The 18,013-nt window shown below is 36.7% G+C and overlaps 1 protein-coding gene across 1 annotated transcript; it reads right to left on the bottom strand.

Moving 5' to 3' along the window:
* Positions 1 to 13,780: 13,780 nt before the first annotated feature.
* On the bottom strand, positions 13,781 to 15,267 carry LOC125218010 (probable LRR receptor-like serine/threonine-protein kinase At4g36180). The gene has a single exon (XM_048119602.1). It carries the CDS (start codon positions 15,131 to 15,133, stop codon positions 14,000 to 14,002), a length of 1,134 nt encoding a protein of 377 aa, XP_047975559.1. The 5' UTR covers positions 15,134 to 15,267; the 3' UTR covers positions 13,781 to 13,999.
* Between the last annotated feature and the right edge of the window lie 2,746 nt (positions 15,268 to 18,013).

The following is an 18,013-nucleotide window of genomic DNA, read 5'->3' as shown; positions in this document are numbered from 1 at the left end:
GTATTCACATAATTCTGATAATCAATTGGAAAAGCCAAGATTGAAGTTCAATCTTGATCATCAAAAATAACGAGTATCTGCTGCGACCAGAGAGTCATCTGCTACAATCAGTTGTTGAAACGACAATGGTGGCGCGTAATTCCTCAAATTCCTCCAAAGACTTGATCAATTGCGCCAATTCACCGCCGATCGCCGCCACGCGGTTGATCAGAGCCTCGATTTCGGAGGGTTGGCCGAAGGAGTAGAGTTTCCCGGCCGGAGACTGCATCTCGACGCCGCAAGCTTTGCGAAACACCCCGCCGCGGCGCTTGGTGAAGGCAACTTGAAGGCTGCTTTTTTTCTCGATTTTTTTATTTCGATCTTCCTTCGCCCCAGAGTTTTCTTCGGATTTTCCATCGCGTGTTGCTCTTAATTTTGCTGTTGCTGTGTTCTAACAAGCCACAATATTTATAGCCGTTGTTCTGTAATTAATGCATGAGGTGTTTCCTTTTATGCGCCAGAATATTAGTAATAACTTATTTACTTCTCCTAATTAATTAGTCTCAAATTTTCATGATGTGAGAGTGGGATAGTTCTGCATTGTGGTAGAGAGAGGATTCAAATTGTTCGTAAATAAAATTTCATACTACTTAATTTGTCTCGACGAAAGGAAAGCAGTCTTCTTTAATTTAATTTGTTGAATAGTTGAGAAACGAATTAGAATATTTGGCCCATTTTGTAAAATTAGTTAACTAGGAGGTTTTGACTATAATATTGATCGATTTATTAAAATAAGACTAAAGTCCACTTTTGGTCCCCTACATTTGCTCTAAAATTCTTTTTGGTCCTTTATATTAAGTTTGTGATCTTTTGGTCCCAAACATATTGTTTTGGTCCAAAAAAACCCTTTTCAGTTAAAGTTAACAGTCAAAGCGATTGACCAACTTAATAATTTAATTATAATCTAATTAACTTAATCAACTTAATTATTATATAAATTAAAAGATAATTTATTTTTTAAGAAATAGAGTATACGGATCCATTCACACCCACTTTCCCCAAATTCCCCAATTTTAACTTAGTAAAATTTCACCCTATTCAAAAAATCTCTACCATCGTCTTCTCCAGGGCGTTGAACATGGAGGGCTGGTTTAACTGTAGCGGTGGCGTCGAACCTCATCCTCCGCCGCAAAATCCTTCTCCTCCACCGCAAAATCGTTCTCCGCCGCGAAAGCCTCCTCCTTGGAGATATCCTTCTGCTCTGCGAAATCCTTCTCCTCCGCCGCGAATTCCTTCTCCTCCACCGCGAAATCATTCTCCGCCGCAAAAGCCTCCTCCGTGGAGATATCCTTATGCTCTGCGAAATCCTCCTCCGCCGAGATATTGGCCTCCCTCGCCAAATCTTCTACAGCTGTTGAACACAGGTCAGTTCAATTGGTTAGGGTTCAATATTGGAATTTGATTTATTATACTACTGTAAATATAGTATTATCAAGTAAATTTGTGTAGCTTTTCTGAAACAAAACCTCTACTTAATTTCAATTCTTTATTTATTTCTTTGGAATTTATCAATATGATCTTTTTAGGGAAAATAAGAGTGGTCCACATGATGTTGTAATTTTTTTTGTTTGAATGAGTAGAAAGTAGTGTATAGTCCATGGAATGTTGGTTGATTTGGTTGGATTTTTATGTGACAGGTCAAAAGGGACTAAGTTGAACACTGTACTTACATGTTTAGGACTACTTTGTATATGTTTAATACTGTGTGGAACTAATTCATTGTATTATGCAGATGGCAAATTCACAACTCGGGTGCATTACAACGGTTTAGTTGAGTGTATAAGCAATTGTGATCCGGATAAATGGTCCAAACTAGAAGTTGATGACGTGCTTGAAAAAAAAGGACTTGATACTACTTGGTTGGAGTATTATTTTGTAAAATCGAAGATGAATATGAATGAAGGGTTGGTGCGCCTTTTCGACAACCAATCTTCTATTGAGATGTCAGAAATAGGACTGAAAGAATGAGTGGTTGATTTATATGTTGTGAATGAACTTGAACCAGCACATGATGGTGATGAAGTTGCAGAAGGTGCCGTGCTAGTGAGCCAGCTAACACAAGAGGAAGTTGTTGCTGTTGATATAGAAACTGAAGTGGAAGTCGAAGTGACTGATGGTGAAGAGGAAACTGCATTGGAAGTGAATGATGGGGAAGAGGATATGGCTAGTGGTGACGAAGAACATGAAAAACAAGTGAAGGAGAAGAAGTCAGTTGCTACTACAAAGAAGAATACTAGTGAAAAACATCCATTTATAGATAGTGATTATGATCTAACTGATGATGATGAAGATGAAATAATGAAGAGTCAGGTGGAATCTTGGAAGAAGCTTGTAAGTGAGATGGAAACAAGGAAATGTGATGAAACTGAAGGCGATTCAAGTTCAAGTGAGAACCTTCCTAGCGATTCACCAAGTTCTGGGGAAGATTTAGAAGGTGACGATAGAGTGAAAACTCGAAGATACAATCCGGCGATTGATCTCAATGATGTCAAGTGGGAAATTGGTTTGCGATTTACTTCAAAGCAAGATTTCACCGAACTGATCCGCCATCAAGGAGTGAAGATGGGTAAAAAATTACGTTTTAAGAAAAATGATAATGCACGTTGCATCGCAATTTGCAAATCTGTGCTCCATGGTAAGAATAGGGTTGCATGTCCATGGTATGTTTCAATCAGAAATAGGAATACATATGGTTACTGGCAGGTTGCACGTCTTAGGGATAAACACATTTGTGGTGGCTCTTCTTCAAACCATGGATGTGCTAATTCCAAATATCTTAGCAAAAAATATAAAGAAGACATTCGCATTTTTCCTGGGATGAGCATTGGGCAATTCATTGAGAAGGTGCATCAAGACATGAGAATCACAATCACTTCAGGAAAGGCGAAACGTGCTATCAAACATGCACGTTCTTTGATTGAAGCTGATTTGATACAGCAATACAAAAGATTGCATGACTACAAAGCAGAATTGTTAAGGTCAAACCCGGGCAGTACTGTGGTGTTAGCTACCCAACCACTGGATGACGGAAATCAAAAATTCAAGGCTATTTATATAGCATATGAAGCTTGTAAGACATCATTCAAACTTCATTGTAGACGCATTGTCGGACTTGATGGGTGTCATCTCAAGGGACAAGCAAAGGGTATTCTCTTGACAGCCAATGGTTTGGATCCAAATGACCAAATATTTCACATTGCATTTGCCGTTGTACAGATTGAGAATACAGATACATGGAGTTGGTTTGTGAGGCTTTTGGTAAAGGATTTGGAGATAATTGATTCCAGCAAGTGGACTTTTATCTCAGATAGACAAAAGGTATGACTGTTATTTATATTTTGTTGTATAGTTGGTATATTTAAGATCATATTGATAAATATCCTAATTTTATTTTCATAGGGACTTATCAATGCAATTAAGATTTGTTGTGAGCATGCGGAACACCGAATGTGTGTGTGGCATATGCACAACAACCTTAAAAAACAATATCCTGGCAGCGAATTAAAAGATAAGGTTTGGGAGGCAGCAAGATCAAGTAACATTCACGGCTTCGAGAAAAAAATGGAACAAATTAAGAACATGAATGAGGGAGCATACAAGTGGTTGATTGAACACACCAACAAGAAGAATTGGAGTCGAGCTTTCTTTGAGTATCACGCAAAATGTGACATCCTCGTGAACAATATTTCTGAATGCTTAAATAGGGTGTTGCTATTTGCTTGAGAGAAGCCATTGTATGGGATGTTGGAGTGTATAAAATGTACATGATGGATAGATTCACAACAAGAAGGAAGTTTGCTTCAAGGATACAAGACTGTTTTGGTCCAAAGATAAGGAAGAAAATTGAGAAACTAAAAGAGAAGACCGGCGAATGCATGGTGCGGGAGGCTGGAGATTGGATTTACCAAGTGAATACGAAGTGGAATGAACAATTTGTGGTTGACTTGAGGGATAGAACATGTAGTTGCAGGAGATGGATGCTCACAGGGATCCCGTGTAGTCACGCAATTGCAGCCATAGAGACGGCATGTGAGACGGTGGATCAATTTGTGGATACTTGTTACTCAAAAGAAAGCTTTCAAAAGGTTTACCAACCTATTATTTATCCGGTTGAAGGTACAAAATCTCAGCTTTCCTCGACCAAAAACCACTCCTTAATCAAGTAAATATGTTGTGTTTTATGCCTTTGTAGGTCCTGACTTATGGCCTAAGACGACAAAGCCTGATGTCGTCCCACCTGAAATCATCAAACTTCCAGGCCGTCCAAAAGGAGCAAGGCAAAAAACATTTGAAGAACTAAGGGAAATAAACAACAAAAAGGCGAACACAAGAAAAGTTAAAATATGTGAGTTATCGAATGGAGTGCAGAAGATGTCTAGGAGTGGAATGATGTCTGACTACACATGTCGTAAACGTGGTGAAAAGGGTCATAACAAGAGGAAATGTCCCCAACTCATTCCTCTTGAATCAGAACGTGTTGATGAAGTTAGCAACCCCAAAGATACACAAGGTAGTTACCTTTTTCTATTCAAATCTTACTAACTTGCTTACCTACACTAGTTAATTAAAATATTGCTAATCTATATCATGCACAGAATGTGGGAAGAAGCGTAGGCGTAATCGTCCACAACATTGTAGCTTGTGTTATCAACCGGGTCACAACAGGTCACGATGTACAAGTTCAGTTGCTGATATGTACAATAAGCATACTTCTTCAAGTGTGTTGGCTGGAACTTTAAGTGGGCGGGCTGGAACTTCAAGTGCACCAGCAGCCGGTGAACTCTCGGGAAGGGCCACCGGCGTTCAAGCAACTGAAGATGCCGCTGGGGGAGCTGCTCGGGTATGGAAACATGCTGGTGGCAGTGCTATATAATGTCAAGAGAGTGCAGTTGGTCTAACAAATATTTGAAGGATTTTACTTTTGGAGATGCTAACTAGGATGCTATTGAGAGGGGAGCTTTGATGCCTTTAATTTACCATTTTTTTGCTACAAACAACTTATAATGAATGTATCGTCCTTATCATCGAAAATGCTCTAGCTACCTCTGTTTGCAGAAAATTTGTTTTTTTTTTCTTTCTTTTTTTGTTTTGCCTATCTTCAATATGAATTTGATTCATACATAATCTCCGTATTATACTTGCGATGCACTTAATTCGCTAAAACTTTGTGATAGATTTATGGAAAGCTAATTAGTTTGCATATTTTAATATTTATAATAGAAAAAATTAGCAAAGTAAATTTTTTTTTTAATTTGATCAATTTTTATTTGAAGGAAAAAAATATTATATAAAATTTAATATTAAATTAATTAAGTTAATTAAGTTAATTAGATTATAATAAAATTATTAAGTTGGTCAACCGCTTTGACCGTTAACTTTAACTGAAAAGGGCTTTTTTGGACCAAAACAATATGTTTGGGACCAAAAGATCACAAACTTAATGTAAGGGACCAAAAATGGACTTTAGTCTTAAAATAATTAAATTAATGGAGCTTAAATCACTTACTTACGATTTAAATTTAACAAAAAAAAATTTGTGAGTGGTGAAAGAAGGAATACACATTTTTTCTAATGTTGAAAATGGAGAAGCATTTCAAAAAAGGTTTGCAAAATAATTAAAGCGAGGTATTTAGTTAACTACGTAAGTAATCTAATCACATAGCCATTTTTATTTGAAAAAATCAGTCTACAAATTCACTAAACAACAGAGTTTTTTATATGTAGATTCTACTGAAATTGTTCAAGGCATTGGCTTAAAACTTGTCCACTTATCAATATGTACGATAAATTAATATTTATTGCACGTGGCCTCCTTTTATTATGTTCCTTTTGAAGTAGTATTGGCTTGAGTTCTTCCACGTGCAATCAATATTACTACCTCAAATTTATTTTTGCAATTTTAAAATGTCTAAAAAAATAAATTTATTTTTAATAATGAAAAGTTTCTCTTTCAAATTTAACTTATTTTTTCTCTTACTTCTTGTTTTATCCACATTTTCTCGTTCTATCTTTTATTTTATTGATTTTGTATTAGAGTATCCACAATGGTCGGCGAGCGACCAACTAGCCGATTTCCGGCACTGGCCGGTCCGTTCACCGAACCATTGTAAGCAGCTAGTGTGGAATCGGCTAGAGAATTCCCGAGCGCTGGCCGAAGCGCTCGCCGATCCGCTCGCCGCCATTGTAGGCTGGCGATCGGCGAGCGATCGGCCAGTGCATTTTTTTTTAATTTAATATCTGAAACACTATATATACGCGATTTGAACGGCATTTTCATTTACACCACTTGTTTTAACAATCTTTATCTCTCTCTTAATTTCTGTACAAGAGCAATAACGCGAAATGAGTAACGCGGGTGGTAGGTAGGGATGCCGAGGAGGAGTTCGAACGGCAAGTGTTGGAAGTGTTAGAGGCCTATACGACCCGCGAGGCAGAGCGGCTGTTACAAAGGGCCTTGCAGTCGCTGGTACCTCGACCTCGACCCGTTGTCCACCGCCGAGCAGTAATTGATCGGGATCACCAAGCTACACATCAGCGGCTATATGACGACTACTTCGCTCCGGAGCCGCGGTTTGGGCCAACCATTTCAGACGGCGTTTTAGGATGCGCAGGGAGCTGTTTATACGTATCGTTGACGCTTTAGAGCGTCGATACCTGTGTTTCCAGTTCAGGTACGACGCGGCGGGCGGACCCGGCCACACGGCTATACAAAAGTGCACTGCGGCTATCGGGCGGTTGGCCTACGGAGGCGCGCGTACATGTGGGACGAGTACCTCCACATCGGTGAGACGACTGCCCTGCAGTGTCCGAAGTATTTCTGTGAGGGCGTCGTTGGAATATTCAAGGACCAGTATCTTCGAAGCCCTGCCCCGGTAGACTGTCAGGATCTGATGCAGATGCACGGGGAGAAGCATGGGTTCCCGGGGAATGTTAGGCAGCATAGATTGTATGCATTGGGAGTGAAAGAACTGTCCCGCTGCCTGGAAGGGGTTCTACACAACCGGCTACAAGGGAAAGAATCCCACGATGTAAGGGTGTCGAAACGGGTAGCGGGTATCGTGAAACCCTCGACCCGACCCGCTACCCGTCGGGTAGCGGGTATCCACTACCCGACGACAATGGGAAACGGGGCGGGATCGGGTAGTTTGTTTTAAATTTTTGCGGGTATGGGTATACCCGCTACCTGCACGAGTATACCCGCTAGACCCGATAATTGTTAGAGTTTGTATACTAGAAATCACGTTTCGAGTGATTGAATACTGTAAAACTCTTATTTTATTTTCCAAGGAATAAAACAGATTATTTTTGTCATAATTTTGTTATGTTTTACATTTAATGGATGTTAATGCATGTTTAAATGTATAAGTTCACTTAACAAAGTCTAAGTCTTTGTTTTAGTAGACCGGTTGTGGGCGTCGTCCACTTTAAGGTAACACGGTCAGTCCTAAACAAAGAAAAAGATGAATTTCACAACCTAGATGGAATTTGACTATCCATCGAGAAAGGTTGCAATGTCAGTCCGCATATTTCTAAGCCTTACTGAAATAAGATGACATTGGTGTGGTATAGCACTGAACGGATCTAACAGCAAGACTTGTCCTTGGGCTATCTACTGAAAGGCGAGGTCTGGATAATATTTGTTTCTTAATCAATATAGGTTAGCATTGAGCGTACGGTATTGATTATGCACTACTTTGACTTATCAAATGGTGCGGATTTTTTCGTAACCCAATTATCCCGATATATTGGGTAGTGGTGATCAATATCTAGCGGTGCTGGGATTGCTATTATATTGAATTGTGCACGAGGAGAGTCTCGTTTGATAATGTCCTCAAGAGGAGCGCGAAACAAGGTTTTATTATTCGGAACCTAGCTAGTTGGAGTTTGATTACTCTATGAATAATAAATAAGCTTTTCATGCTAAGTCCACTCTTGGAATTAATAAGAAGTTAATTAATTAAGTCAATAGCAGACATTAATTAATTAATGGACATTTTAATCTTAAGCGCGGGAAATGAAAGTTAAACGGAAACCCGGATTACTTGTAATTTCGAATTTGGATGGGGAGAGTTCAATATTACTTCTGTAGTGGCTGCTCGTAATATTCCAATTATAACTTATATTAAATTGTGGGTTCAATTTAATTAGTAAAAAGTAAATTGGATGAGCCCATATCCAAAACCTTCCATAGATCCCTGTCTGGGCCCAAAAGGAACTTAATATAAATAGGAGAATAAAGGAGACATAAATAACACAATTTCATTATTTGTAATTTTCGAAAATTTCAGCCTCCCCAGCTGTAGGAATTTTCGAATTCCACTCCTATTCCCAAAAGGATTTCTTCTGTCTTCTTTATTTAAGTCCTAGTATTCTAGTAAGATCAGCCCACACTGATATTGGGATACGGTTCGGGAACCAGAGAGAAGATTTGTGGTCTAGTACTCAAAGCATCATGTGGAGAAGAAGCTAGCCATCTTCAATTCTTTGGAGAATTAATTAGGTATTTTTCTGCTCCATAGAAAAGCATGTTTTAGGTTTCAATATTCTTAAAGCATGATTAATTCAAGTTATGAGCATGATACATGTGATAATTACGCGAGTAGGTTTTGTCTAAATAATCTGCTAAATATATCTGATTATTATGTGATTGATTTATGTGAGCGCTTCTGCTGCCAGCACCTTCAGTAATACCCGTTATTTTTAGGATTAAGGTTTTCAAATATTTTATTTTAGTTAAATAGTTTCAAATCTATATATACTCCCCAATGATACACTTTATTTCCAATTAATTGGTGAAAGTAAAATTTTTACTCCCTCCGTTTTTTCATAGTTGAGTCATTTTTTCATTTCGGGAAGTTTCTTCATAGTTGAGTCATTTCTATGTATGGTAACCTTTTTTCTCTTTCTTACTTTACTCTCTCTTACCTTATTCTCTTGTTTTATTTACTTTATACATTATTCTCCCTACCTTTTCATCTCTCTTTTTTTTTTTTCTATCTATTAACACACTCAATATTCCTTTCTAAAACTCCGTGTCGAAAAGTTTCACCTCAACTATGACGAAACGGAGGGAGTATTAGTTTAGTGTCTTTAGATTAGAGATTTAAAATATTTACACTTTTAGTTGGAGTTATTTATATTGGACTTTTTATAAAAGTGAATTATTTTTTATTTTATATTAAACTTTTGAATGGTGATTTAATTTTGAACATGCGTGATGTTTCTATCATATTTGCTTATTTGAAATTTGGATTTGCATTATATTTCATACGTAATCATATTATATTTAAGAGATGAGAAATTACCATTTTTGTGCATAGTTAAAAATTGTGCAAATACAACAAAGTAAAAATAATACAAATCTAAAATCATAGTGTAGCAACTAGCAACAATCCCAAAATTCATTTTAGAATTTCAAACATGTACATAAAATTATTGTATTAGATGACTAGCATTAATGATAAGCGAAAACTAAAAAGCATAATACCATTGAATAATACTCCATAATACACAATTCAAATTATGCCTACGGGTTTGGGTACCCACAACTGCGGGTTTGGGATACCCGATGCGGGTATGGGTTACCCGTTTATCTATACGGGTCGGGATTGGGTAGTATAATATTGAAGTTTTCGGGTACGAGTACCCGCAAAATCGGATTTGGGTACCCGTTTCGACACCCCTACCACGATGATCCTCGAGGTCGTAGCTAATTATCGGCTGTGGATTTGGCATGCGTATTTTGGGGTAGCCGGGTCGAACAACGACCTCAACGTCCTCAACTCGTCGCCCTTTTCAATGAGCAGTGTCAGGGCGTCGGTCCGACCATCAGTTTTGTCGCCAACGGCAACCGGCATGATATGGGCTACTACTTGGCGGATGAGATATATCCTAGATGGCCCGTCTTTGTAAAGACGATCAGATGCGCAAATGAGGACAGGAAGGCCTACTTTGCGGAACGGCAGGAGTCGGCGCGCAAGGACGTGGAGCGCGCATTTGGTGTGCTCCGGGCTCGATGGGCGGCAGGTTAAGGGTCCAACGTGTTCGTGGCATGTCGACTGCATTGCTTCTATAATATACGCCTGTATTATCATGCACAACATGATAGTCAAAGATGAAGGTGTACAACTGACTAGTTGGGCCAATGACGATGAAGTCAGTCCAAGCCACGGCGTGGCCACCCCCAACGTACGAAGGAGGGTACCTCAAGATGAAATCGGCCGCCTCCAGGCACATGCCGACATGCGCCAAATGGATGCTCATATACAACTCCAAAAGGATTTAATTGAAGAGTTGTGGGCGTGGAGGACTGCACGGCGATAGTTTTTTTTGTTTTATGTATTTTTTTTATTATGTAATTTATTTTAATTAATGTACTTTTTTTATTTTAATGAAATTAATGAATTTTCCCGTATATGTGTCGTAAATTTAATTCCGTATTTTGTGTTTAATTCCGTAAATTTAGTTTTTTTTTTTATTGTTGTGGCTAGCCTATTGCTTGTCCAATTGTTTGTCCTGATGATGTGGCAGGAGAAATTTTAATGCTGATGATGTGACATGAGGAGTTTATGGCTAGCCTATAGCTGGCCTAAAGCCATTATAGATGCTCTTAGAACTCGCACTGTCCACAAATAAGACTATTGTTTTTTGGACGGAGGGAGTTATCCATATCAGATCTTTCATTTGATTAGAATTCATTCAAGGAATACACAACTTGGGTAATTTTTCTCTCATGTCATCATATCTATATTTTTTGGTTAGATGCTTCATACTACACTTTTAGCCCATTCAAATTTGAGATGTTTTAAATCAGTTTGGGAACCATGTAATATAAAAATATGCACCAACTCCAATCGGTAAAAGGACAAGGGCATGTGCTTTGATATCTACAAGGATATCTTTGTTCGAGTTATGTAAGAAATCTGCCCTACCAAAGTAATTAAAAAATTCCTCTGTCCCACCAAATTAACCCTAACAACTTGATATACTATAATTAAGGACTATTGCTTAAAAAACAATGAATTTTTGAATGATATATAATTAAGGACATATTGCTTAAAAAAACAATGAATTTTGGATACAGTTCGCAATTATACATGAGGCTGAAGGAGTACTATATATGAAAATGACTCAACAATGAGGGACAAAAACATTAATGATATATTGTAGTTAATTTGTTTAAAAACATTCACCGTATTGGCAGTAGATGATCGGATTTGCTCGTCGTGGAAATTTTGTGAATTGTATCCAAAACGTTGAGGAACCATGTAATTTTTGTTACATTTATTAATTTTTTAAAAATCTCCTTTTCTGACTCAGTTGGAAAATCTTAGGCCTTAATAAGCCTATTTTCTTTAGTATACTTACATCAACCACTACACTATCCAAGGAGGGATTGCTAGTGCTTGTTGAGGCAACACAGTTGGTTTCGGAGAGACATAGTTGCAAGAAGGAGGGGTTGCTAGAAAATTAAATACTCCATGCCTAAAAAAAAAACTCAATCCTGTCCCTATTATATGTTACATTTTAATTTGACATAGATTTTAAAAAATATATAAGTAAAGTGGGTAAAAAAATTAGTGAAATGCGAGTCATATCTTTATATTAATTTTATAATAAAGTGAGTTAATAGAACGTGAGATTCATTATTAAAAATAAGAAAAATGAAGTGAGACTTGAACATTCTGAACATAATGAGAAACAGATATAGTGAAAAAAAAAATTGAGTTATTTTTATTTAGACTTGAATATTTTGAACCAGAACATAATGAGAAACAGATATAGTGAAAAAAAAAATAAGTTATTTTTATTTAGACTTGAATATTCTGAACCACACTAATTAAGAATACAATTATCTCTCCTTTTTTATGAATAAAATGCTAGTAGTACTAGTATATTGGTTTTAATATATTTTATTTAGTTCTTGGAGAAATATATGTACTTATTTTTTGCATTGTAAACTTGGAGATCCCTGATTCTCTGAATATTTTTTTAAAAAAATGCTAATGACGGAAGGGTTTGTTTGGCTGGGGGATAAATTTGAAATAAATGCAACAACCAGTCTTCTCCCTGACATACACAGAAATACTTGACTGATAGTCTAAGATTAGGGTGATCACCTCTTTCACAAATTACTACTCCTACCATCAGTTTGGTTGTATAGCTTTATTGATTAAATAAAATTGAGTTGATTGAACTTAGTTGAATTGAAATAAAATTTGGATAAAGATTCAAAATTCGATCTATTTTTTACTTCAATCTATTTTTACAAAAAGCATGACCATTCACTATAGAAGAGTCCTCTTAAATCCACATTAGCATTTTATCTCATTTATTTTTAAGGGTTTATCTTCTTACAATGGAAGTATCAAGGGTCTATATTACTTTCTATTTCATTTCCACATCATCAAAATTCGTATATTTCAAAGTTGTTTCACTCAACTAAAATGTGATAAAATGTTGAATAAGAATAAATTCAAGACAAATAAATTATAGAAAACATACTTAATTAAAAACCTTACATTTAAAAAAATACAGAAAATAACCAACAAAAGACAAAAACCTAGAGAAAAGGTATAGAGTGAGAAGAAGAGTAAAAGTGAATAATGGAGTATGGAGTTATTTATCCAACTACACCCCTTAATTTATAGTGTCATATTTCTACCTTTTGTTTTACATAACAAAAGCAAATATGCACCCAAAATCTTACAATCTCATCCATTATGTACATAATACACATGATCAATTACATTACAAATAGTATGTGTGGAGTACAAGGAAAATCAATTTTTGTGTTCCGAGAAATACATGGATTTTGCAAGTATATAGTACCATGTGGAATATTAATTTAATGGTGATAAAGAGTAGGAGAAAAGGTCCCATACTCGTGATATGATAGTGTTTGTGGGGATCATAAAAAATCAGATACAACATGTGCATCACCGACGGTTTGAATTTTGAGGCTACTTCCACTTTCCCCTTACATCATAGTGGTCGAAGCCTTTTGCATTTCTAATACTATATGATACACTCACTATTATATTTGATGTATAGTTGTGGTTAAAAACATTGAAGTATAACTTCAAAAGAAATTGATAGCTAGAGTAGATGCCACCTATTGATAGCATTTCTAGTTTTCTATTGGCAAAGAAGAAATGAGCCTAGCTAGTTTCTCAAAATCCGCCGAATGATAGTCTAATTGTGTTTTAAAAAATTGGTTTAGTTGCTGATTAAAACTTCTACTTATAGTGGTTAAGATATTTCAGTATTTATACATGCTCATCACTAGCGATCAATTAAACAATATTGTAACCAAATCCAAAACTTCATAATTTCTTTAGCCGATTTTTAAAATTGAAGAATATACCAAAATTTAACACATCTGATTTTTTTTCAATTTATCATAATGATGTCTTAGACCATCTCCAACCGTACTCTACAAATGAGTTTTCATGTAGAAATCCTCTCCAACCATACACCAAACTCAAACTCATTGTATACTCAAAAATGAGTTTGAGTTTGGTGTAAATGGTTGGAGATGGTGTTATTACGCTAACGTAACGACGTCAGCCTGTAGCATGTCCTCTTCAAACTCAAACCTAAGAAAAAAATTAAAGTAAAATCACATGTACTTTAAAGGTGCTGTGCACTTGGACTGTTGTCGTATTTAATCAATTACTTCATTATCACTAACCCCCGTCGTAGATTGACTATCCAGTACCACAATTAATATAATATTGACTTAAACCAAAAAGAAAAAGTATACATTACTTAGCTGTCCATCGTCTTATTTATGGAGTAACAAATGAATATAAATAAGTAAATACACTTCCCTTTCTAACACACTCATGGTCCACTGTGTAACTCACTCGTACTTTACAATGCTAATTCGACAAAATAAAATAAAACAAAACAAAAATAAAATAAAAATAAAAAAACTGGAGACATTGACTGACAGCACTCAAGATTTGGGTTTGGGTTTCCCACCATAGGCCTGCTGGCAAATCGAAGCCGGTTTCTGCGATTTCAAGCAGAGCTCCGACGCCGCCGGGCACCTCCGCAGGCAGTTGTCTCCCAAGCTGCCCGACACCTGCCCGGCGCCGGCGAACAGCCCCTGCGGCGGCGAGCCGTTTAAGAAGTTCCCGTCCAGGTAGAGTCTCCGCAGCGACGATCCCTTCCTGCTGTACTGCCACGGGATCGGCCCCCTCAGCTTGTTGTAGCTCAGCGCCAGCGACCGGAGCGCCGCGTAATCGGCGAATTCCTCCGGCAAATTCCCCTCTATCTTATTGTAGCTCAAATCCACCGCCACGAGCTCGCTGTTGGAACTCGGCGCGGCGACGGAGACGCTCGTGATGCCGTTCTTCGCGAGGTCGATCTGCTGCAGCGACGGGAGGAGGAAGAGCCACGCCGGAGCCTCGCCGGAGAGGGAGTTTTCGGCGAGCTCGAGCACCATGAGGTGAGTCAACTCGGAGAGGGAGGGTTTGGTGAGTTGGCCGGTGAGCGAGTTGGATTTTAGGGCTAATTCGTTGAGATTTGGGGGGAGGCGGGGGAGGGCGCCGGAGAGCTTGTTGTAGCTGAGGTCGAGGCGGGTAAGGGATTGGAGGGGGCTGAGGTCGGGGAGGGCGCCGGAGATGGAATTGCGGGCGAGATCGAGGGTGGTGAGCGATTTGGCGGCGGCGATCGAGGGGGGGAGGGCGCCGGAGAAGGAATTGACGCGGAGGATCAGGTTGCGGAGGCTGGGGAGGGAGGCGATGGAGGCCGGGATGGGGCCGTGGAAGGCGTTCTCGCCGACGTCGAGGGTGACGAGTTGGGTGAGTTGGGAGATGAGCGGGGTGAGCGTGCCTGAGTAGCCCTGCGAGTCGAGGGTGAGTTGGACGACTCGGCCGTTGGCGCACGTGACGCCGCACGTGAAGTGGGTCACGCGCGGCGCGGCGCAGGGGTCGAAGGAGAAGTTCCACGTGGCGAGGCAGGAGGAAGGGGGGATGGAGGCGGGCTTCACGGCGGATTTGAAGGCGCGGAGGGCGGCGGTCTCGGATGAAGAGGCGGCGGCGGCGGCGATGAGGTGGAGGAGGAGGATGGTGAAAAAATGAGACATGATTGGGAATTTAATTTGGGGAAAATGTGGTGTGAGATTGTGATGTTTATATATGCGCAGGTGTGAATGGTGGATTTTGTTTTGTGTATTTATTATTGGGTTTACGGCTTAGTTGGACACAGCAGTGATGCACTTAACGATTTTGGAATAATATTTGGTAGCAATATGATTGGGAGTATTTGTCATTGACATCTGTTTTAATTTGTTCTATATTTATTTTGTAGTTGTATATAACTGTGACTTGTGAGATATGTAAATTTCATAATAGAAAAATGTTTTGGAGACATAATGTTTAAGACATAACGAGGTTAAAGTAGTAATTTTATTTTACATTTAATTTTAAATTAAATTTAAAATTTTGTATATTATTTTGTTGCCCTGCATTTATATATGGAAGTATTAATGAAGATCTTGATAAGGTTAATTTGATTATTTGTAAAATATAGAGTTCTTAACTAAATTTACTGTATCAAGAAAAATTAAATTATATTTCAAAATATAAATAACTTTAAATTATTATTTTTTTACATCATTGTTAATGCTAGTATTGACCATAAGTATTTACTTTTCTTTATTAAATATTGAAATTTTACTATATCATGTAGCAACAAATTTGGAGTATGCAATTTTGATTTTAAAATTATTTGAGATGCAGTTTTGATTTTAATACTAATTGATTACGTAATTTTGATTTTAAAATGTTTAAAATTTTAATATTAATTCTTTACATTTCATTTTTACTATTATTTCTGGAATTACAACTCAACAAAAAAAATCACATGTTCATAACTAATACTCCTATATTTAACATTTTAAAGCTATATATTCAAAATATTCTCATTTTCTTATATTAAAATTACTAACTAAAAAAGGATATTATTAATGGAGCTTACGATTCTTAATTTTCTTAATTCTTAATATAATTAGTTGATGTATGATATATTAAATAATCTAAAATGAGAAAAGTTGATTCATCCAATTATTTTTGTATTAAAAAATACAATAATTTCTTATTTTTGAAACATTATAATGTTAATTTTCTAAGCATAATTTTATAGATTCGAAGTCTAACTAGTACTTGTCAATCAAAATATAAAAAGAATATTACATGTGATAAAAGTTAAGAAAATTAATACAAAAATACAAAAGGTAACGCAAATAAATGATTCATCATAATACCTACTATTATTTAATCATACAATTCAAATTTGAACAAAAAATTTAACAAAAAAAATAATAAAATTAACCGGCTATGAAAGTATAACATAAAAAAAGAAAATAACTCATAATTAAATTATCAACTGGTTAGATAAAAATTTATTTGAAAAAATAATAATATATGAAGTTATCAAATTATTTTATTATTAAATAATAATTTAGTATGCATTATAATAACTAATTTATAATCTGAATTCATGATTTTTAAATAAATAATATAGTATAAAATTAACATGAAAAAAATGACATGTAAACATATAAAAAGTTTTGAGCATGATTGTAGCTTATCTCTAATCAAATCAATAAATATGCATTTAGATAAAGATATTTAATTTGATTTAATATTCCTTAATTAGATTTGTATCCATTTAATATGATATTGGATAAAGTAGTCATTATAAAAAATATATCTATGTCAAAATGCCATAAGAGTATTATATCTTGTAGACATTATGTCTCTAAATCCCGTGCTCTTCACAATAATGTAAATTTTACTTTAATTTTTGGAACTAGTAGTTGATATGTAATATGCAATTGGACAGAATATCACCTGAACTTTGTGGAGGTTGTTGTTGCATCGGTCCATCTTCCTTTAGCTGACATTTTGTCCTTTTCAAGTCTGAATTATGTGAAATTTTATAAGGTACAGAGACTGTATTTTGAAGTGAGAGGTTTTAGGAGAAAATAATTAAGAAACTATTTTTTTTGGCTACAGCACAACTTTCCCATGTTGTCCAGTCGTATAATAAGAGTGTCCACTGTAGGAGAGCCGCGGTTCGATCGTGGCCCGGCCGCGGCTCCCTATAGGGAGAGCCATGGAGATTGGTGGCGGAGGGGGGTGCGCACGAGAGTGCCACACCGGCGGCTCGACTACGGCTCCCCTATTGCAGCGTCAAGAGCCGCGGCTCTCCTTATTTTCAATTTTCTTTTTAATTTTTTTTTCCAATTTTGTGCTAATTTTATGGAGAGGAATTTTGGAGAAGATGAAGTATGGAGAGTGAGAGAGAGTGGGAGGATGGTTTCCAAAAAATAATTAATTTGACATTAATTTAGGAAATAAATCATCTCTAAAACTAAATCCCAATTAAAATTGGTCAACTTTTTAATTAAAGAGTGTGGTTTTAATTCACACCTTAATTACGGAAATAATTAAAATTCAAATTTTCAATAAATATACTCCATCCGTCCGTCATTAGGAGTCCCATTCATGGGCGGCACAAGTTTTAAGAAATGTTAAGAAAAATGGGTGGAAAAAAGTTAGTGGAATAGAGGTCCCACTTGTATATATTAGTTTTAAATGAAATATGAGTGGAATGAGTTAGTGGAAGGTGAGACCTTATTACCATTTATGGTAAAAGTGAACCAGGACTCCTATTCGTGGACGAACTAAAATGGAAAAATGAGACTCCTATTTGCGGACGGAGGAGTATTTACTTGTAATTGTCAACTTTTTTTAATTAATTTATATTTTTTTATAATTATTATAGTCCGATAATTTTTCTTCTAGTTAAATTCAAATAAAATATAAAAAATGAAATAAATAATTAATTTGGTGCTTGGGCTTGTCCACTATAGTGTGACAAGTTTTTTGGTGGCCCGGCTAAATTTTGTGACTTGGCCCGGCCAACTATAGTGGATACTCTAATATATCTATAAACACAA

This window comes from Salvia hispanica, chromosome 4, assembly GCF_023119035.1.
Source record: "Salvia hispanica cultivar TCC Black 2014 chromosome 4, UniMelb_Shisp_WGS_1.0, whole genome shotgun sequence".
In the NCBI taxonomy this organism is placed as follows: Eukaryota; Viridiplantae; Streptophyta; class Magnoliopsida; order Lamiales; family Lamiaceae; genus Salvia; species Salvia hispanica.
This window is presented reverse-complemented; position numbering and strand designations above follow the sequence as displayed.